The sequence below is a fragment of the Rattus norvegicus genome, chromosome 9 (assembly GCF_036323735.1).
Source record: "Rattus norvegicus strain BN/NHsdMcwi chromosome 9, GRCr8, whole genome shotgun sequence".
Classification (NCBI taxonomy): Eukaryota; Metazoa; Chordata; class Mammalia; order Rodentia; family Muridae; genus Rattus; species Rattus norvegicus.
In genome coordinates this window covers 101,796,014-101,817,659 of record NC_086027.1, presented here as the reverse complement: position 1 = coordinate 101,817,659, position 21,646 = coordinate 101,796,014, and the positions used below count along the sequence as shown (strand labels likewise).

General features: G+C 49.9%; 1 protein-coding gene across 5 annotated transcripts; it reads right to left on the bottom strand.

Annotated features, from left to right (window-relative positions):
• Positions 1-1,932: 1,932 nt before the first annotated feature.
• D2hgdh (D-2-hydroxyglutarate dehydrogenase) lies at positions 1,933-21,373 on the bottom strand. 5 transcript variants are annotated; one of them, XR_005488880.2, is made up of 11 exons: positions 19,382-21,373; positions 18,297-18,640; positions 15,649-15,706; positions 14,993-15,132; positions 12,829-13,022; positions 9,611-9,779; positions 7,228-7,371; positions 6,162-6,304; positions 4,951-5,116; positions 2,550-3,822; positions 1,933-2,148 (listed from the first exon to the last, which is right to left on the bottom strand). XR_005488880.2 is itself a non-coding variant. In XM_006245520.4 (10 exons), the coding sequence occupies exons 1-10, from the start codon at positions 19,423-19,425 to the stop codon at positions 3,563-3,565; spliced, it is 1,662 nt and encodes a 553-aa protein (XP_006245582.1). In that variant the 5' UTR covers positions 19,426-21,373; the 3' UTR covers positions 1,933-3,562. The 5 variants fall into 5 exon arrangements, 4 of the variants coding, with proteins under 4 accessions (XP_006245582.1, XP_006245584.1, XP_006245583.1 ...); XM_006245520.4 differs by having other exon boundaries at positions 1,933-3,822; XM_006245522.5 differs by having other exon boundaries at positions 1,933-3,822; positions 18,297-18,635; positions 19,644-19,752.
• Positions 21,374-21,646: the final 273 nt, after the last annotated feature.

Below are 21,646 nucleotides of genomic sequence, written 5' to 3'. Positions count from 1 at the left end.
GTGTAGTGTGTGTATGTGTGTGTAGTGTGTGTGTGTAGTGTATATGTGTGTGTTGTGTGTGTAGTGTGTGTGTATAGTTTGTGTGTGTATGTGTATGTGTGTGTAGTGTGTATGTGTGTGTAGTGTGTGTGTGTGGTGTGTGGTGCACGTGTGCACACTCTTACACAAGTCTCTGCGCATGCTCTACAGACAGGAAGACATCCATGAATGATAATGGCCCTCGCTATCCCATGCCCTCTTCAGCTGTGAGTCTATGCAGCAGGATATGCCCTAGTCCATCCTCAGACCTGGGGCAGGAAATGTCAAGCACTTTTCAGGGCCAGACCCAGCCATAACCAGTGATAAGGGTCATGCTGAGGGAAAAATAGTTACCTTAGGTCACTTGTACATTCTTAAGGAAAAAAAAAATGACACGGGGCTCAGAGCTTGGATACTCCACCATGAAGGAGCCCTGCGGGGCACAGGTCTGTGACTTCACAGCAGCAGCTCCACTTCAGCTGTGCTTGCTCTCTGATCCCCCTGATCCTCTAGGGCAAGGGGTCCTTCTTCTAACACCTATGGGTCATCTACCAACCCCGGCTTTGAGATTCCAGAAGGTCAGCAATGGGGAGTTGCAACCAAGGTACCCAGGCTAAGAGCAGAGTCTTCTGCATCACACCTATCCAGGGGTGGGAGCTGTTTCACAGTGGCCGCCTCTGGGTAGTGTGCGGGACCCAGAGAGCACAACTGGACCGGTAAGGTCTCCACGGCTTTGCAACCATACAAAGCACTGGATCCCGACCATCTTCGTGTGACATCTGTCCTCCTACTTCTGGGAAGCATGCTGCTCTGGAAGACCGTATAGCTCCCTGTAGTCCTGGGCAGGGCCTGCCCATGCCCACACTGCTTTCCCTAGGGCTGAGACTCCAGGCTATGCTTGCGCATGTCCCAGAGAAGCTGCTGATCCTGGGTGTGCTCCTCCCACAATCCTGGTTAGGTAACAATGTCTCACATTGCAACAGCTTAGGTATCTAGCCTTGGAATCCTAGACCTCTAATCCAAACACAATAGCCTCTCCCAGCTTGCTCAGTAGAGACTTCCTGTCTGTGTGGGATGGGAGTAGAGAGTCCTCGTAGTCACCTGGTCCACCTTTTTAAGACAGGCTCTCACTATGGAGCCCTGACTGGCTTGGAACTCTCTAAATGGGAGATCTGCCTGCCTCCCCTTCCTGAATGCTATATTACAAGCGAGCACCACCACACCCAGCTCTCTCCCACAGGGAGAGCCATCAGACCACAGGCTTACTCTTCTGTGCTGAGGTGAGAGACTATAGGTGTTAAGGGGATGGCTGTGTCACAGGCCTGAGGTTTCCAGAGGAATCTCATTGGTCAGTTAGCAAGCAGACTCTGAAGTAAGTCCATCTTTCCGTGTTTCTAACTAGTCTTTCTGGATGGGTGGAACCCACCGCCCCCTTGTTTAAAGGGAGCATCGGTCAGTGCTAACAACTCTGGACGGCTTATTTTCCAGCCGCCCGGCGCTACACCAGCCGTGCTGTATTTCACTGGCTCGAACTGCAAAATGGACTCTTGGGGACACAAAAGAAAAGCTAGAGTGGGCCTAAGAAGTGACCCTTCCCCAGGGATGGATGAATCATAGGGGCATCACATAACTAGTCAAGAGAAAACTGCAGCCCTTCGCCTGCCACTCAGGAACGCTCTAGGAACGAATGCCCAGCGGGAGCAAGAGTAAGGCAGGCCCTGGCAGGAAGGACCTAACACATGCCTGTGTTGGGACCCCCACATGCACTGTGCCTACGTGTACCATGCAGGGCAGGGTGACTACAGCTTCTCACTCCTCCCCTGCTCACACTCCTAACATTAACCTCCTAACCCACGAGTGAAGACAGTGGGATTCCAGGGTGCATTAAATGCACGGAGGGATGTAACGAGCCACAACTTTGCAATCAGCTTTATGTGAGTAATTTTCTAGCAGCAGAAGCCAAAGCAGGGGGAAAGTTAGCTTTCTGTCTAAGCTGTACCCCACCGTTACCTGGCAACAGTCAGGTTCCCCTGACACTATAAACGGTGCTGCTTGCCCCACCCCCTCACTCTCTTGCTCTTGCTTCCTCTCGCTCTCTTCCAGGTTGTAGTTCAATTTTTTTTCTGGAAACTGATAACAGAAAAAAGAAAAGAAAAGTCACGGTAGGTGTATTCAACCTCCCAGACTGCCGGAACCCCAGATCATTTGACAGGTCAAATCCTAGAGGATAGTACTCCCATGACTGAATCCATGAATCGATTCAGTTGGGGGACTGTCCCATATCCAGAAAGGTCAGGCTCTGCAGGCAATCTCTGCACCTGCTGAACAACCATCAGGTCTTCAAGAGCAAGGCAAGCTGGGTGTAGCGGCACTTGCCTTTAATCCCAGCGCTCGGGGGACAGAAGGAAAGGCAGAGGCACAGCGGATCACTGTGAGATAAAGGTCAATCTGGTCTACATCGTAAGTTCCTGAACAGCCAGGGCTATGTGGAAAGACCCTGCCCAAAAATGAACAAAACCCAAGGGAATGACCTGGTCAGGTGGACCACAGTTACCAATCCAAGGCCTGCTTGATATGACAGCAAATTCCACTCATGGGAATGAGCTGTGGTGTTCTGGGTCATCATGGTAACTGATCTGGGGCTGCAGCCCTCACAGGGTACACGCCACACGGCAAACCATCCAGGAAGATCCATCCAAGACACCACGTGGCACTCTTCCAGAGATCTGTAGGGAGAGGTATTGACTCCCTAATTGACTCTCGATTGTGTCAATAAAGGAGGCAGAAGCCAATTTTTGGGAGAAGGAGAAAAGACGGGACTTCCAGGACCCAGGAGGAAGAGAAAGGACGCAAAGAAAGAGGAATTCAGCCCAGGCAAGTAGTAAACTGCAGACATGTAGGTCTTGGGGCTCCTAGAGTTTGTAGCCTCCATGTTGAGCAGGGGCCAAGGAGGACGAAGGGATCTAGTTGATAAGATTGGGGCAGGAAATTCTTTGCCCAGTCATTGAGTTATCTGGCCAGTAGTCTAGTGTTTTCCACCCATGGCAGTAAACTGGGCAGAAGGAGAAAGATGGCGGCCAGGACAGTTGTTGGCAGCTTGGCTAAGCTGGCCATGAGGGTCTCGGGGAACAATCGAGGCTCTCAGGAAAAATGGCCAGGCCATTGGTGCACCTAAGTGAGACCAGCGGTGACTGATCCCTGAGCCTAGCTCAGAGCACGGGTTGCAGCAGCAGACAAGGTAGTATGTTTTTAAAATGACACGCTACAGAGATGCATCAGGTCTCCACAGACCACCACAGAGCAGGTGAGATCTGGCTTGTTTGGGAGTGGGGCAACCCCCCACCCACTTATTCCGTCCACCATGAGCTGGTAGGAGACCAGAGAAGGGCTGGGCAGCTCTATCTGCTCTCTGCTCATCCTCACAGAAAGGCAGTCGAGCCCAGAGGGTCTACTGCACGGGCCATCAGCTGGGAGACCTCCAGGGCCCACCAAGCCTGCATGCCCAAGGTCCTAGCCTCTTGCACAAGAAGCTGAAAAGCTCTAGTTAGGCCCGAGCAGGTAGAGTCTTATAGGGGTTCAGGATGCCTTTGGGGTCCAGCATGGCCTTCAGCTGTTGCATAAGCTTCACAGCCACAGGTGGCTTGCTATAGCCGAGTACATTCTTCTTCTTGAAGCCCAGGCCGTGCTCAGCACTGACGCTGCCCCGCTGTTCCGCTGTCCAGGCGTACACATAAGGCTCCAAGGCACCAAGCAGCTCCTGGCTAAAGGCCTCTGCTGTCACGTTCAGGTGAAGGTTGCCATCCCCTGAGGAACAAGGGACAGTTAGTCTGAGCAGGCCCTAGACATCTGCACAACAAGTCCTCCTCAGACTTCACTCCCCCAACCCCCAACCAGATGAACACACCCCACCTATCCTGGTTCTAAGTCACGACCCTTGGCCATCCCTCCAACCCTCTGAGTCTATGAATGGCAGTTGCTGGGCCCCATCTTACAGTAATTTGGGCACAGGAGCTACTTTTCGATCCTGCCCAAAATGAGGGCACTCCCCCTTGAAACCCTACGCTCTAAAGACACAGGCTGGGGAGAGTCATTCCCGCACAGCAAACGGCTTTCCAAACAACGCTGGAAGTGGCAGCCTGCAGAGGTGCACATCGTTAATCCCAGCGCCCAGGAGGCAGAGGCAGGTGGATCTCCATGAGTTTGAGGCCAGTCTGGTCTACATAGTAGATTCCAGGCCCAACAGAAATAGAGTGTCTCAGTCTGTGTGTGTGCGTGTGTATGAGTGTGTGTCTCAGTCTGTGTGTGTGTGTGTATTTGTGTCTGTGTGTCTCGGTCTGTGTGTGTGTGTGTGTGTGTATTCGTGTCTGTGTGTGTATGCATGTGTGTGCGTATCTGTGTGTGTGCACGTGTGTATACTATGCGTGTGTGATGGTAATCGTTTGCTAAAAACAGGTTGAAAGACGACCTTGAACTACAAAAGTCTGCCGTAAACGTTGGAAGCAACAGGTATGACTTCACAGTGTTTATTTATAGCTCCGTTTGCTTTACTGAGTGGTTTGGGGCCAGTAGGTGTAAGCTGGAGTAAAAAAAAAAAATAATAATCCATTCGCTTGTGAAATTCTTTTAAAGATTTCTGTAAATTACCCCTCAGTCCTTCCTCATGTGACCTCACACAGATAAACAGCAATAGGAGAAGAGTCAAAACCAAAGATATCAGGCGTGCATGGGCAGACACTCGGCAGACACAGGGATTCAACCTTTAGCTTGTTCTTGGTTGAATTAATTCAAGGGGAAGTTAAGCCTTCTCTCTTTAATGTGACACCAGTGTATTTTAATGTCTCCGGGGCTATCTTTAATGTATTCAAATTAACTCAGATCACCACTGTGGAACTATGCCGCAGCTCACAGGGGCAGGGTGACATGCTTGCTCACCCAAGTGCCCATATCCCACCACATGCTTGGCTCGAGGGCCAAGGCGGGTGCGCAGGTCGATCACAAGGTCATAGAGCCGCTCCACGGGGAGGGATAAGTCATACTTGAACACGTAGCCGTCACGACTGAGTGCCTCTGTGATCCTTTCCCGCAAGGCCCACAGCATCTATGACAGAAAGAGCACACAGTCAGAGCACACCACAACAAGGGCTCCTGGGCCGGAGTCGCTGAAATAGTGCTTTAAGCCAGGTTTCCACAGAGAGTGGAGGGCAGAGGGTCTGCAAGTACAAAGGTCAACTGTGCTGTCGGAGGGTCCAGTTCTGTGACGATGCTGGGACAGAGACTTTGTAAAGACAGACTGCTGCCAGATGGTGGTGGCCAGTGGTAACGAACCCCTTTAATCCCAGCATTGGGGAGGCAGAGGCAGGCAGATCTCTTTAAGTTCAAGGCCAGCTTGGTTTACAGAGGAAGTTGTCTCACAAACAAAAACAAGAACAACAAACCCTAAAAGCAACCAACTAACAAAACAATGCTAGCTATAAAGAAGACAATTTAATAAACTGAATAGAATATATAACAGGTTGACTCCAGAGGTCACAGCTCAAGCAATCAGTGGTTTTTGTTTTTTGGTTTGTTTTTTTTTTTCCACACTCCTTTTTTCTCTCCAAGGACCTCCCTGCAGCCTCTCTGCCCTCTGCTGGCAGCTCATCATACTGCAGACAGCAGGACCATGGCCAGACGCCCAGACAATAACACTCCCAGTTTAGGTGCAGAACAGCTCCCTAACAGAAATGCCTGCTGTTCCTTTGCCCCCCAGGAGCCCAGACGGGTTCCCTGCAACATAACCAAGGCTGTTCCTCAGATGCCCTCTTCCCCGGGGACTTTTGGGGCCTTCAGGCTTGCTTTCCATAGTGCTTAGTTTTTCCTGCCTCTCCACACACAAATCTATGGAGAGCTGTAGCTAACTTTTTATAGCCAGCACATGGTCAGCCACAGATCTATTCACCACGCAGCCTGGGCATGGGGAGATGTGTGGGGTAATATTTTGGTGTTAGGGAAAACAATCTAGATACCATGAATACATTTTTTACTCCAAAGAGGTTTTCTATCAATACTGTGGAGTCTGTGGTATCTTGGCCATCACTGCAGGGCAGATTAGGCCCTAGCTATGTGAACGGGAGGGAAGGGATGGGAAAGCAGGGTTACAGCACCTGGACTTTCCTCTGGTCGGTGGCCATAGTGCCATCGATCACCAGGCCAGAATTCAGCACTTGCTCCAGGACGTTGGTCAGTTTCTCAGCATCGTGCCCGGCACTGGAGCCTGAGGTCTCAACCAGGACATAGAATGGACTCTCTGAAAGGGAGCAGGAAATGCAGTGTGAGCCCCAGTCCCACCTGCCAGCATCCTGAGTTAGAACCACTTTCCTCCTGGTCACATACGACAAAGACAGCTCTTCCCGAGTGCCTGAGGTGACCTACGGAACCAGAAGCATTCAGGCATGCTAAGTTTCACATGGGTTAAGCCTAAGTTTGCTGCTAACAGAGAGGAAGACCAAAGGTGACCCTCTGCAGGAAGCCCCACCCTGCTCACTTAGCCTCATGTGTGGGTCCAGTTCCATACCTCCTAACAGCCTGATGCGGCAAGAGGCTGGCACAGCAAGGCAATTGAGGGCTCTAAGAGCTGGCTTGTCTCTTCTTACAGACTCCAGAAGCCCAAGGAAAGGCCACTTGTTGGTGGATGCTCACCTGAGACATAGCTACTACATACTAAAGGCTGCAATTTCTATCACGAGAACTCGCTGTTGTGCTGGAGAGATGGCTCAGTGGTTAAGAGCACTAACTGCTCTTCCAGAGGTTCTGAGTTCAATTCCCAGCAGCCACATGGTGGCTCACAACTATCTGTAATTGGATTGGATGCCCTCTTCTGGTGTATCTGAAGACTCATATAACTAAAATAAATGTCTTTAAAAAAAAACTTACTGCTTAAAGTTTCAAAAAGTTAAAGGTGGGTTTCTAACTTACTGAGGGGCACTGTCCCATCCCTTAACAAAAACATTAAGGCTTCTTCCAGAACAATGGTACAAGTTCATCCTATTACAGAATGAATACAGATGTTAAAGGTGAGAAAGATTTCCTATACACAATGACCCATAACCACACAGTGCTCCTTGCCACCCATCTTCCTGAGACAGCCCACACCTTTGAGTCAACCAACATGTCCCACAGTGCTGAAGCAGTGAGACGGTGTCACTGAACTGCACAGAGGTAGATAGATACCTTGTACTGGGTTGGTCAGGTGGAGGTGCTGTCCAACCAACTGCATGCATTCGGCATCCATAAACTCAAAGGCAGACAGGATCTCGCCCAGTTGCCCCTTGCAGGTGCGGAAGGTCTGCAGAACCTCAGTAAACCCAGGGCAGCCTGCGATGGGATACAGTGTATCAGGCACCACCGGCGAAGAACAATGGAACTCAGGGCCTCACCCACCACCAGGCCAGGTCTCCCCTCCTCAGCAGCAACATCAACCCAACTCACAGGACAAGTAGAGTGGCTATTGATGGCTTGAAACACTCCACAGGTTAGCTAGCCCACAAGTACATTTCGAGGTCTCTAGATCTGAAACTATGCCTGAGAGCTGCCTCGGGGCACTTGGAAGGGCAAAAGGAATCGGGGCAGAGGAGGGAGAACAAGAGCTGTCAGAAACGGGTCATTCCTGTCTCCCGTCTGCAATAAGGTCTAACTTGATCACAGAAAATCACCAATCACTCATTTATACACCTGAGATCCCTGCAGAGCCACGGGGCTCGGGAGCCACCACACAGCCCCAGGGTGGCTGCTCCCTCAAGTATGGACACAGAAAGAAACTGAGGGGATGCATCCACAGAGAGGGGATCCAGAGACCCTGTGGTAGGAGATGACATTCTCAGACTTTAGAAGACACAGGGCTACCTAGCAATAGCAGCACAACCCTCTCCAAGAGGAAACCATCCTTACCCTAGGTAGGCTTCTGGAAACCAAACAAATGATTCAGATCAAGGCTCTGTATATAACCTAAGGTAGCTCAGAGCACCCGGACACGACACTGTGAGACACCAGGTCCTCCATTACAGGAAATGGTCTCCGTTTTCGTTATAGTCAGGAGACTGAGAAGTGTCTGCTGCAGATAGATGAGGAGTTAAATGGCCCTGCGGCTGGGGATTGTCCCTTTAACGTGCTAGCTGTACAAGTGCAAGGACCAGAGTCTGATCCTCAGCACGCACTTGAGAAACCAAGCATGGGGGCTGCAGAGACAGCTCAGAGGCTAAGCGCACTAACTGCTCTTCCAGAGGACCGAGGTTCCCTTCTCAGAACCCACATGGTGGCTCACGGACATCTGTAACCACAGTTCCAGGAAATCTGACCTCTTCTAAAGCTCCACAGGCATTGCATACACATGGTACACAGGCACACATACAGGCAAAAAGACATATACACAGGTAAAACTACATATAAATGGAGGAGGAGGAGGAGGAAGAGGAGGGGAGGAGGGAGGTGGAGGAAACGTAAGAAGGAGAAGAAGGAGGAGAAAGAAGAAGATAAAGGAGGAGGAGGAAGAGGAGGAGGAGGAAGAGGAGGGGGAAGGAGGAGGAGGAGGAAAAGAAAGCAAAAGAAAACTGGTGCACATCTGGAATTGGTGCACATCTAGAATTCCTGCACTGAGGAAGTGAAGGCAGGTGGGTCCCTGGGGCTCACTGGCTGGCTAGCTTAGTCTAATCAATGATTACCAGGACAATAAAAAGCCCTGGCTCAAACAACAAGGCAGGACAGTACCCAAGGTTGGCCTCTGACCATCCAAGCATACACATAAATGTGCACTTACACATCCACACGGATTAAATAAATAAATAGAATAAAGGGACACAACAGGAAGCAGTAACTGGGAAGAGGCCGTCAGACCTACAGCCTTCTCCGCTGGGCCTTGGTGAGTCAGCATGCCCAGTTCCCTCCAGAACTCGCTCAGTTTAACTGAATGAGTCAGCTGTGGACAGAGGGCAGATGACAATCCAAAGGAAGGTAAACGAGAAAGGCACGAGCCACAGGTAGAAAAGGGAGGCCGTGAGCAGAAGCTTGTTTCACCTCAGCTGCATAGAAGAGGAAGGTCGAATGGTGTGAGGGCCTTATGTATAGAGAGGCTACAGCCAACTGTGGAGCTAGAGAGAGAGAGAGAGAGAGAGAGAGAGAGAGAGAGAGAGAGAGGCAGAAACAGAGAGACAGAGAGAGACAGAGAGAAAGGGAGAGAGGGAGAGAGACAGAAAGACAGGGAGAGGGAGAGAAACAGAGAGACAGGGAGAGGGAGAGAGGGAAAGAGAAAGAGAGAAAGCACCAATGCCCCAGAACAATTATCACTATGCCTCTGCCTCTCTCAGGATCACACAACATACTTTTTAAATCCAAGTGTGGTGGCACACAGAAGAACATCTCAATTTTGTGAGGGTGAAGTGCATCACTTCTGGTTCAGGCTACACTATGGATACCTAGAGGGCCAGGATCCAGATCTCCTCCAGACAGGAAGTGGAGAGGCAAGGAGCAATGGGCTCTTCTCAGTCCACCCTCACACCAACATGTCCAGAGCAGCTGCCCACCTCCGATAGCTGGCTCAGAAGCAAGTTGAAGGACCTACCAAGGAAAGCCACATTCACAGCCTTGGGCCTCGGTGGGCACACGATGGATACAGCAGTGATGACTCCCAGGGTGCCCTCTGACCCAATGAACATCTGCTTCAGGTCATAGCCAGTGTTGTCCTTCCTCAAAGAGGTCAGGCAGTTCAGGATGGTTCCATCAGCAAGTACCTGACAAGAGGAAAGAGACAGGCCTGCCTCCATCAGCCACCCTTCCCTTCTTCAGAAATGCTGACCCAGATCCAACTGTGCTCCCCGCCCCCCATAGTAGCCAGCCATAAAGCCACACCCACCCTGCCCATCCCACCCCATTTGATTCAGGATGAATCCTGAGTGGATTCATCAGACAAAGAGGACGACTTTTCTCCCCAGCTAGAACAAGGCTCCCCTCAACTGAATCTTGCTCCTGGAGCAAAACCCACTCAAGGCAGAGTGCACAGCTGCGGAGGGCAGGGAGTGGGTGCAAGTGAGGAGGAGCACAGCCAGGAAGAGCAGGGAGCACAGACTGGGAGGCGGGAGCACGGCTGCAAAGGGTAGGGAAGGTATTAAGGAGAAACAAGGCACTTGTAGAGCTGGGAGTAGCCATCATGCAACTTGGGGACAGGGAACACACCTGAGGGGCTAGGAGCCCTTGAAAGGGGAACAGGAACACAGTTGGAGAAAGGAGGAGCACAGCCGGGAGGACTGAACAGCAGAGAGCAGCCCTGCCTTCAGGTTCCCCCACATCTGAGGCCCTCAGTCAAAAAGGCACTGCTGGTTCCCATACTGCAATTCTACCTGAGACTCATCGTTGGCTAATACTTCAAGTCAGAGGGGCACTGAATTCTCAAGACAGTAATAATAGTAATAGTAATAATAATAATAATAATAATAATAATAATAATAATAATAACAGAAAACAGAACCACAGGGACACCAGAGCTTGCTGGATAAGGCATGGTTTTGCATTTGCCCTGGTTAATAAATAGGACAGAGGCTCTGCCATTAGCACCAGCAGTGGTTGGGATAAAGGCCCAACAGAGAAAGAGGAGCAGGGGAGAGGGCTCACTGCTGCACAAGCAGAGGTCGTCAGTCCTGATTTCTAGCATCCATGTAAAGGGCCGGGGTTAGAGACTGTGAGATGGCTTAGTGAGCAAGGGCGCCTGGCACTAAGCCCAGCAAACCAGTTCAATCTCTATAAATATAAATAAATAGGAATAGAGAAGCAACGCCCACAATCTGTCCTCTGACCTTCACACATGTGCCGTGGTATGTTCAACACACATGAAATACATAGGTGTGACACATGACTTTAATCCCAGCACTCAGGGGACTGAAGCAGGAGAATCTCTGTTGGGAATTGGTTCTAATGTTTTGTCTTATTTCGGCTCCCAAAATGCCGAGCTTCCAGACCTGAGGGTCCCTGCCCCCAGCTGGCTTCGATTGGTAATAAAGAATTGCCATGGGACTGGAGAGATGGCTCAGTGGTTGGGAGCACTGACTGCTCTTCCAGAGGTCCTGAGTTCAATTCCTAGTAACCACATGGTGGCTCACAACCATCTGTAATGGGATCCAATGGCCTCTTCTGGTGTGTCTGAAGACAGCTACAGTGTACTCATATATAATAAATAAATAAATCTTTTTTAAAAATTGCCATACAGCCAATGGTTGGGCAGGGAGACAGGGCAGGACTTTTAGACTGGGTAGTCAAAGGACTGAGAGAGAGAGGGAAGAGGAGGAAAATCACCATGACAGGAAAGCAGAAAGACAAAACTTAAAGGCCCACTGCCATGTAAGAATCCAGGAAAGTGGCCCTAGGGACACACACACACACACACACACATGCACCCGCACCTACATGGGTACAGTGCACACGACCTGCTAGGAGACAAAGTGGTTTAACTGATTCACCGATACAGATCTCTGTGAATTTGAGGTCAGCCTGGTCTACACCCAGGGCAGCCAGGGTGAACAGTGAAACCCTGACTCAATAGCTAAACAAATAATAAATAGGGGATGTGTGTGCCTGACATAGCTACTTGTGCCTCTAATCCCACCTTTGGGAGGCAGAGAAAGGAGGATCACTGGCCAACCAACCAATCCAGTCAATCAATGAGCTCCAAAATCAATAAGAGACTTTATCTCAGAAAATAAGGTAAAGAATGATAGATAAAAGATAAAAGACAGAGAGAGGGGGGGAGCAGAGACAGACAGACAGAAGGGGGGAGGAAGGGAAGAAAGGAGGGAGAGGAAGGAAGAGAGAGGGAGAGGTGGGGGGAGAGGACCAGGGAAGCCCTAGGTCAGTGGTGTCTATGTGAGTGTTTCCAGAAATATTTAACTGAAGTAGGAAAACTCATCTTAAATGTGGACAGCAACGACCCCAGCTTGACTAGAAGGATAAGGGCATGAGCCTGAACTGATCTCTCTCTACTTCCGGACACAATGTAACCAGCCCCCCACACTCCTGCCAGCATGCCTTCCCAGCCACCATGGACTGTATCCTCTCAAAGTGAGTCAAAGTAAACCCTTCCTCCTCTACTTCTGCCAGTTATTTTATCGCATCAATGGGAAGAAGCATTCAGGGAAGGGGACTCAAGGGTCCCAGAGGTAAGTTGGTAGGGGTGTAACTTTGTACCAAGTTGGCCTTAGCTAACTTTGTCACTCTCATTTCTTTTTTTAAAGATTTATTTATTTATTATATATAAGTACACTGTAGCTGTCTTCAGACACACCAGAAGAGGGCACCAGATCATATTACAGATCATATTACAGATGGTCGTGAGCCACCATGTGGTTGCTGGGATTTGAACTCAGGACCACTAGAAGGTGTTTTTTTTTTTTTTTTTTTTTTTTTTTTGGTTCTTTTTTTTCGGAGCTGGGGACCGAACCCAGGGCCTTGTGCTTCCTAGGTAAGCGCTCTACCACTGAGCCAAATCCCCAGCCCCTAGAAGGTGCTCTTAACCACTGAGCCATCTCTCCAGCCCATTCTCCAAATTCTGAAAGTCAGGTACAAGTAGAGGGTCACTGCCTGAGAAAAGTGTCCCCGGTAGCTCCTATGTGAACGCCACATGTCTTTGAAGCGCCTAAAGCCAGAAACCATTACAATACAATCCCTAACCTGGAATAGACTTACACACAATGATACAACCCTACATTCTATACCACTGCCAAGACAACAGCCTCAGACTGAAGCTAGGACACCCCCAGGGCAGGCTTTGCACCCCTTTAGAATCCAGCTCACCACTTCCAGGCCCAGGACAGTCCCTCGAAGAGAGCCGTACCGCAGAAACCGCAGACCCCCAGCGTTCGTTGCGACATTACCCCCAATGTGGCAGCTGCCCTTTGCACCCAAGTCCAGTGGCATGATGAAGTCCCGCTCCTGCACGTACCTGCTCAGCTCCTCCAGCACGCAGCCTGCCTGGCAAACCAGAATTCCTACAAAGAGCAGCTGAGTTACCAACAGCCTCTGGATTTCTAGGGGTCGGAAAACTCTCACTGCTGAGAAATCCCAAACTCTCTCGGAGGTGAGAACCTCCCAGAAGGAATGTTCTCCTCAGATGCCTTCTCTTCCTTCTAGGCAAAATAAAAACACTTACTTGGTCCTTTGTAATTACAATATAAAACCAGAAAAAGGAGAAGGGCAAACATGGAGAAGAAAACCTTCTTGTATAGTTAGGAGGAGGGAGGACAAGAAAGGTCTGTTACAAAGCGGTGATCTCAGCTTGGGGAGCACTGGGCTCCTGAGTTACAGTGTTTAGATGCTCTCTGGTGGTGAGAATGTTGCTGACAACTGCAAACAGCAGTCCCCTACACAGCTCTCCAGCTTCACTGCAGAAGAAAAGTGACGAAACCTCTTCGCAGGAATCACTGGATGGCCATGCATGCAAATGGGACTTGTGTCATATGCCCACTGTGTGAGCCACCTAGTAGGTACACACAGAGAGAATGCCCTTGTACAGCTGCCAGTTCTGTCCCTGACAGAAGCCATCCAGAAAGGCTAAGGCTAGCAAATGACCTTCCTGGAGGTGGCCCACCTTTTTGCACTGCCCAAAATGGGTGAAGCCCTGAGAGTCAAGGTCCCCAGAGACTTCATCTCAGGATGGCTCCTTGCAGCTGATGTGCCTTTCCTGTCACTCTTACACAGCCTAAGGATTTCTGGGCTTACTGAGCAGACTGCCTGCAGATCACCGTAGAGACGAACTTTCATGAATTAAAGCTGTTTAATTAATGATTTTATAGGATTCATGATTTGATTCAAATCTTAGGAAGGAAGTTTTGAGAGATGGTTTTAGTTGTTTGCTAGAAGTATAATAAAATTAGAATCAAGAATAGAATACGCCCACTCCTCATATTAGTAAGTAAAGGCTGCATAATAAGAAATACAATGCACTTTCATAATTACACTAAAAAGAGAAATAGGCTTGGACAAATTTGTGATCAAGGAAAAACATTTATTCTAGGTTGGGCCCAAGGATGAAGCCACAGGTGTGCTCTATAAGGCAAGACCATATGAAACTGTTGCTTTGAACTTTGCTTTTTAAAGATTTATTTATTTTATTTATATGAGTATATTATAGCTGTCTTCAGACGCACCAGAAGAGGGCATTGGATCCCATTACAGATGGTTGTGAGTCACCCCGTGGGTGCTGGGAATTGAACTCAGGATCTCTGGAAGAGCAGTCAGTGCTCTTAACCACTGAGCTATCTCCTCAGCCCTTGAACTCACAATGAGCTTACAGAATGAAACACTGCCTTCAACTTAATATCAACATCCTTCTGTAACTCCCTTTTTGTGGAATATTTTATCTGAGGTAATTCTCTAAAGAATTTTTGTCTAAGAAGGTATAAAGAGGCCAGAAAAAAGAAATAAAGTTGGAGGTTTGGGGAACTCTGCCCCATCCATCCATCCAAATGTATGGGTGTGGCCATTTTCCAATTCACCTGGTGTGTATGTGTCTTTGTGAGGAGCATCTTTCTTTCCTTTTTCTCTCTGGTTCAAATAGAGTTAAGAGCTCCCTTGCCAGAGAAAGGAGCACTTGCAATAAATCCTTTCCCGAATTCTCATCTGTTAAGCAACAGATATTAATTGCCTGAAGCCATTGGCTTCCAGTCCCAGAACAACCAAGAATTTAAGAAAGGTAAACAGTACCAGAAGTAAGGTTCTTTTGCCCCAGCATCACAACCGCCCACACCCCCATCGCTGCCTTCCAGACCTGGAGACCCTGTAGATGCTGGGAAGGTCACCGGTACATCCCAGGAAGGACCTCAAACACATGAGCGTACACAAATGTCTGAATGCATTTCTAGCCTGTGATTGTGGAATCACAGTGCTACCAAGGAAAGACAGCATCACCTGGCAGCAGTAAGGACAGAGGAGTTCAGAGTACACAGACACAGACACTTACCAGACACATCATGAAAGCTGATGACTTGATTCATGAGGGCAGTGGACAGGATGACTTCATCAAAGACAGGGACACTGCCACCCACCATGCCAGTGTTTCCGCCCTGTGGGTTCACAGCCAAGTTCCTCTTATAGCAGTGCCTGGGACAAACATATTGTAGAATGCAAGCCAGCATCCCTAGGCCCATACGACTATCCCCAAAGGACACACTACCAAGCTGACACTTGTCCCCCAAGCCAGATCTCCTTTCTAGACCTTTCTGCAAAAGCCTTGACAGGGGCTCTTCCCCTGTACCCCGTGAAGAAGTCTAAGAGAGGATCCATCCCAAAGCTGTACCTAGCAGAAGGGAAGCTGACACCATCTCTGGGTCTTGAAGAAGTGGCATATGTGACCTAATTCTAGTACCTTCCGAGTCCTCTCAGTGTTTGTAAGAGACAGCACACCATCTGTACCTGAGTTCTGAGCCCAACCCATCCGCCCTTGGGCTTTGCCTGTGAAGCCTCCTACAGCTGGTATTCTTACAGATGCGGATCCAGAGGAAGAGATCCTCGACCACCTATCTTCTAATGGGTAGGTATGAATGTAGCCCATGGTGTTGTAAGGCACCCTGTCTGCAGGCATCTCCTTACCTAAGAATGTAGGAGACCTCCTCTTACCTAAGAATCTGGGAGACTTCCTCTGAGGTCTGGGGTCTCAGCAGCACCTTACTACAGCCTGTGACAAGAGAATAGACCTGTCAGTCCACGTGGAGGAAGTGGCTCAGACACAATCCTTCCTCTCCCCATGCCCACCCTCCACCATAGTTTATCCAAAAGAATGTTCTCTGACATTTGCTCTTCTTCAGGTGGTGACCAGCATAGCCACCAGACCCACAGCCAGTCGAGTACAAGAGGAAGATGTCAGAGGATCCTGGGCCTACCTAGGGAATACGAAACAGCAGGACCACTGCACGGCCACTAGTAGACCAGCCCCTCCCCACCTGGTCTTGTGGGAGGGCACGTGGTTTCAGTGGAGGATGAAACCTCTAAGACTTGGAAACATCCTTATGTTCCTCAAACTGCGTGTTGATTCTGTTTCTTCCACCAACTAGTACGGTGGCTGAAAAACACTGACTCACACATCTATCCATCCCATCTTAGGTTCCAGTGGAGACGGAATCCCCTTCCTGCAGTGTCCTACTCACTGACACCTGTCTCCCAAACTGAAATCTCCTTTCTCGACCTTTCCTGCCAGAGCCGGTACACACCTTCTTCACTTTTTACTGCCCCTAGTCTGACACCCAGTGGCAATTAGGGGCCTCTCTAAGCTTGGGGCAGCATTTGTAGCCGCAGCCACTGAGGACGATCAAGCTTCTTTCTACCTTCCCGGCATCCCAGTGGTGGCTGCATAAACGTTCTGGAGCCTCTCTGTTCTTTCACTGTATCGCCTTGAGACTCACGCTCTAGACATCTCCTATCTCCGTGATTCTGAAAGACATACTGCTTCTCTTCAGAAGAACACCTTTTCTGAGCAGGCTGGCTGCCCTACCTCAGGGACCCCGGTCACCAGTGGGATTTCTGCTGGCCGTGTTCAGCCATCCTGCGAGAATGGGCTCAGTGCTGAGCACTGCTGGTGGAGGTGAGCGAGAAATTAAGTCTGCAGTGGGTTTCCCCACAGATATTCAAGAGCCCAGCAAAGGGCCTGCTCACGGCAGGCCGTGTAACAACAGTCCACGCGTGTGATACATGGAGACCCTTGTAACTAGAAACTGATAAAATGAGGAGCTAGTAGCTAATAAGCTCGAAAAAACAAAAACAAACAAACAAAAAACCAAGGAGCTTGAAACCACCAAGACAGTGAAAGATAGAGAAATGCCAAACAAAGAGGAATGTCTAACTGGAAAGGCCGCCAGCCACTCCAGAGAAAGGCTACCCACAGGGGCAGGATTCCCTCCTCATGCCCAATACAGAAACAGGATCTTGACAAGATAAGGGCTGGAGATGGCTGAGTAATTAAGAGCAGTACAGAGGGGGTTGGGGATTTAGCTCAGTGGTAGAGCGCTTGCCTAGCAAGCGCAAGGCGCAAGGCCCTGGGTTCAGTCCCCAGCTCCGGAGGAAAAAAAAAAGAGCAGTACAGAGGCCTAGAGTTTGGTCCCAGAACCCACACTTGGAAGTTCCAGGGGATCCGACGCCACCTTCTGGCTTCCACATGTACTGCATCCAAGTGCACAAACCCACACAGATAAACACGTACACACCCCTTAAAAAAAATAATCTCGGGGCTGGGGATTTAGCTCAGTGGTAGAAGCGCTTACCTAGGAAGCGCAAGGCCCTGGGTTCGGTCCCCAGCTCCGAAAAAATGAACCAAAATAAATAAATAAATAAATAAAATAATCTCACATTAAGATCATCTGGACTAAGTGGGCCCTAAATTCCCTGACAAGAGTTTCTATAGGATAGAAGAGGAGGCTGAGAGATGGCTCAAGGATTAAGAGCACTCACTGCTTTTGTAGAAAACCCCATTTTGATTCTCAGCACCTTCATCAGGTGGCTCCCAGCTACCTGTAACTGTAACTCCAGGAGGTCCAACACCCTCCTCTGGCTACCAAAAGCACTTGCGACTCCCCTCCCTCCCTATCTGTCTCTCTGTCTCTGTCTCTGTCTCTCTCTCTCTCTCTCTCTCTCTCTCTCTCTCTCTCGCACACACACACACACACACACACACACACACACACACACACGAATAAGTCCTTTTTTAAAAGACAGAAGAGGATGCCCATTGGTGGTGGTGGCAAACACTAATCCTAAAAGCAAAACCAGGTGGATCTCTGTGAGTTTGAGGTCAGCCTGATCTACAGAGAGAATCTTAAGACAGCCAAGGTTAAGCAGAGAAACCCTATCTCAAAACTCAAAACAAAACAACAAACAAACAAACAAACAGAGCAGACGAGGATAAAGACTGAAGCAGAAGCCGAGGGATGTTACCAGGAACGCCTGGGGTCACCAGAAGGTCACATTGCAGGAAGGACCCTCTCCGAGATCCTGCAGAGAACACACCTGCTTCCAGACTCTAGGCTTCTAGAACTGGGAGGGACGCCTTTGGTGAGAGCCAGCTAAGGAGAAACTGAGCAGACGTAGCAGCGGTGTTCACAAGCGCTCACTTTAGACAAGGGCCACACCTTTTAATCTGCCGATTTTATTCTCAGAAGACCTTGGTGGTGTCATCAAAGGCATGTGAGGCAAACAGACCGGGAATCAGTTCCCCTCGCCTATGCTGTTTTCCTGCATTTTGATCTCTTACTCCCACTGCCCAGGTCCTGACTCACCCCGCACGGTCCTCAGCCAGTCCACATTGCAAGTCTGCAGTTGCTCTGGATCTGTGATAACTCTGCCAGGTATGATGCATTCAAATGCAGCCAGGTCCTCCTCTGACACGGTAGAAAACGGCAGCCGTTGCACTGGGTATCGCTCAGGGGTCAGCATCACCTCAGGGCTGCCAGAGACCTTGGAGTATGCTCTGCAAGCCAAGGGGCTGTACACACTCCGAGGGCAACCCAGCCACTTCAACTGCGCAGAAGCTCTCTGGCTGTAGGTCTTTTTCCATCTTGGAGATGCCCTGAAGAGGCTTGCAGACCATCTGGGCACCAAATGGAGCACCATTGCTCCTGCCCTTAAGAGAGGGGATGGGGTGGGGGAGGATTGAATTTGCGAGGCCCACAATACCTCAGCACCACATCTGAGGTTATCCACACTTCGCCGCCTAGCGCAGCGATTCTCAACCTGTGGGTCGCGACCCCTTGTTATGCGTTATCCTGCACATCAGATTCTTACATAGCGATTCAGAACAGTGACAAAATTAGTTATGAAGTAGCAATGAAGACGTTTTATGGTTGGGGTTCATGCAACATGAGGAACTATATTAAAGGGCCCCAGGTTAAGGAATGTGGAGAATCACTGGCCTAGAGGAACAGGGTGGCTTGGAGCTGCAGGACGCAGAGGACTAGATTCTTAGGAGGGTTCGTATCTTAATGTTTCGCCCTGCAGTCTTACAGTCCTGAGACTTCACTGAGTGTATGCTTGTGGGCGGTGCTGCTGGCTCTCCTGGGCATTGTATTTTAACTTTTGCAACAGCAACTGCTTTTCCAGGCCCTTCTCCTTCCAAACAAAACTAGGTATTAAGGCACGAAAAGCGAAGGTTTGCGCACCCAAGCACAGTTGAAAGGCGAACGTTAGATTTTACGTAATACTCTGCCACAAGTTTTACAAAACTTGGGTAATCAAAAATGGCTTAAAGGAGGGAAGGGAAGGGAAGGGAACCGGCCCAGGTAAGACACCTCACACTGGTAGTTATCCAGAAGAGGCCGCCTTCCACCAGAAGGCTCGCTCTATTTGGCTGCGGCTTCCGCTTTACCTGAGACGGAAAAACACAGCACGACATGCGCACAGATTGCGCATGCGCCCTGTGCCGTGACGTCAAAGAGGAGCAACTATTTGCATTCCCAGCCAATTGCAGCCCGTGGGTGTAGGTGAGAAGCAGTGCGAGTATCCTCGCCTCGCCGGCCATCTCGGCTCGCACCTGATCTGTGCCATCATTTGACAGGCCACAGCCCGGACTGCACGGACCCAGACACCAGCGCCCTCCACCCAGGAGCTACAGCCAGCCCACTACGCACCCTAGCTTCCGTCCGAGTGCAAACACCGAGTCCGCACCCGCACCCTGGTTCCCAACCCCTTGCACAACCGTAGGCCTCCGCTAGAGGGGTGGAGCGAGGGACTGCGCATGTGTGTCAGTCCGCCCTTCCTACCTAACTCCATCCTGCTGGGGTGTGCTCCGCCCTTCCTAGTCCTTCGGCTTGGTTTGTCCTCCTGCTGGCCCAACCTGAGTCTCCCAGGTTCCAAAGTGGAGAATATCCTGCCTTAATCAAAATCCGATTCCACGCACTTTTCCCAACTGTCCCCGTCGTGGTCCACCCTACTAGCCCCAAAAGATAAGTGGCCACTTCAGTTCACTGTGGCTTCTTCCGCAGGGAGCAGCACTGTCACCCTTAGAAGCTCCTCTTTTCCCCAGGGGTTTCTGTCTCCGTAGGGACTTCCATTCTAAGAATCTCTGTCTCCCCTGAGCTTCCGTCTCACTTAGGGTCAGTAGTCCATCAGCAGACACGACTCCAACCATCAAAGGAACAACAAGGGCCCGAGGCTGGGACTTAACTGTAGGGACCGACCACAAGAGGCCACCCCAGCTCTACAAAGCATCCCTGGCCTCCTTGGGCCTGCCCCAGCCACCCACTTCTCAGGCAGTTCTGTCTCAGCTCGACAGTAGCTTAGTAACTCCAAGGCACAGAGCTGCGGCCCAGCAGTAGTTTCCTAGGCTGAGTCTGGGTGATACTGGCTCCCTTCAACTCCCAGCCCTAGGTAACAGGTATTTGCTGTTTCTTGCAATTATTCTGTTACTTCAGCATTCCCCAGCTATATTCGGTTGGGGAAAAAATAACCCCAGTAGTTTCCATTTTGCTGGCTGGACAGACCTGGTATCTGAAACAGGATTCATCGCCCAGTTTCCAGGGGCAGCTCCAGAAACTGTCACTTCTAGCTTACCCACCTCCATTTCCCATCGAGGAACAAGCCTGGAAGTACATTCTATAAGATGTTAAGATAATTTAGCGTTCTATACCAGGGAGAGCAGGAGGCTCTGAAGCTGAGGCAAGAACAGAGGTATAGTGAGTGGTGCTTTGCCAACTAAAAACCAAGGCCCTGTGGTAGTCCTTGCAAACTGGATAAAAGAATATGTTGGGTGGTAGTGGCACATGCCTTTAATCCCAGCACTCGGGAGACAAGAGGCAGAGGTGAGCTCTCGGAGTTCAAGGCCAGCCTGGTCTACAGAGTAAGTTCTGGGACAGCCAGAGCTACACAGAAAAACCAAGCAGCGTTTAGGGGTCAACAGCTACACAGTGTGTGCTGGGAGAGGGTGGATCAAGCTACGGCTATGCCTTCAGAAGAGCAATCCCCAGGTCTGCCCACCCTCCCGGGTTTATCAGACAGGGGCATGGCGACATGCTTAGCACATCACCCTGGCCTTGTCCAGGCCCACGACACAACTGCATCTGGATTCTATACTGGTTGGAAGGACATTCCAGAGGCTTCTATTAGGCCCTTTCTACTAGGATGGCCCATACTCTGTAGGCCACTAAGGGTATTTAGAAGTTATCGAGAATGTCAGTGTGCTGGGCTGGAGAGATGGCTCAGTGGTTAAGAGCACCAACTGCTCTTCCAGAGGTCCTGAGTTCAAATCCCAGCAACCACATGGTGGCTCACAACCATCTGTAATGAGATCTGATGCCCTCTTCTGGTATGTCTGAAGAGACTGACAGTGTACTTATATGTAATAAATAAATATTAAAAAAAAAAAAAGAATGTCAGTGTGCTGGATGGTTCTACGTCAACTTGACACAAGCTAGAGCTATCTGGAAGGAGGGAATCTTAGTTGAGAAAATACCTCCATCCGATCCCCCTTCTGTAAGAAAGGCATTTTCTTAGTGATTGATAGGAGACGGCCCAGGCCATTGTGGATGGGGCCATCCCTGGGCTGGTGATCCTGGATTCTATTAGAAAGCAGGTGGAGCAAGCCATGGAAGCAAGCCAGTAAGCAGCAACTGTCCATGGTCTCTGAATCAGCTCC

What these genes read in the sequence shown, in the direction of transcription:
- D2hgdh (XM_006245520.4), bottom strand. Translation starts at nt 19,425, where the DNA reads ATGCGCAATCTGTGCGCATGTCGTGCTGTGTTTTTCCGTCTCAG. An exon ending in GCTGTGTTTTTCCGTCTCAG is followed by an intron (nt 18,641 to 19,381) that starts GTAAAGCGGAAG and finishes CCCTCTCTTAAG; the next exon opens with GGCAGGAGCAATGGTGCTCC. An exon ending in TGTGAATGTGGCTTTCCTTG is followed by an intron (nt 7,372 to 9,610) that starts GTAGGTCCTTCA and finishes ATCCCATCGCAG; the next exon opens with GCTGCCCTGGGTTTACTGAG.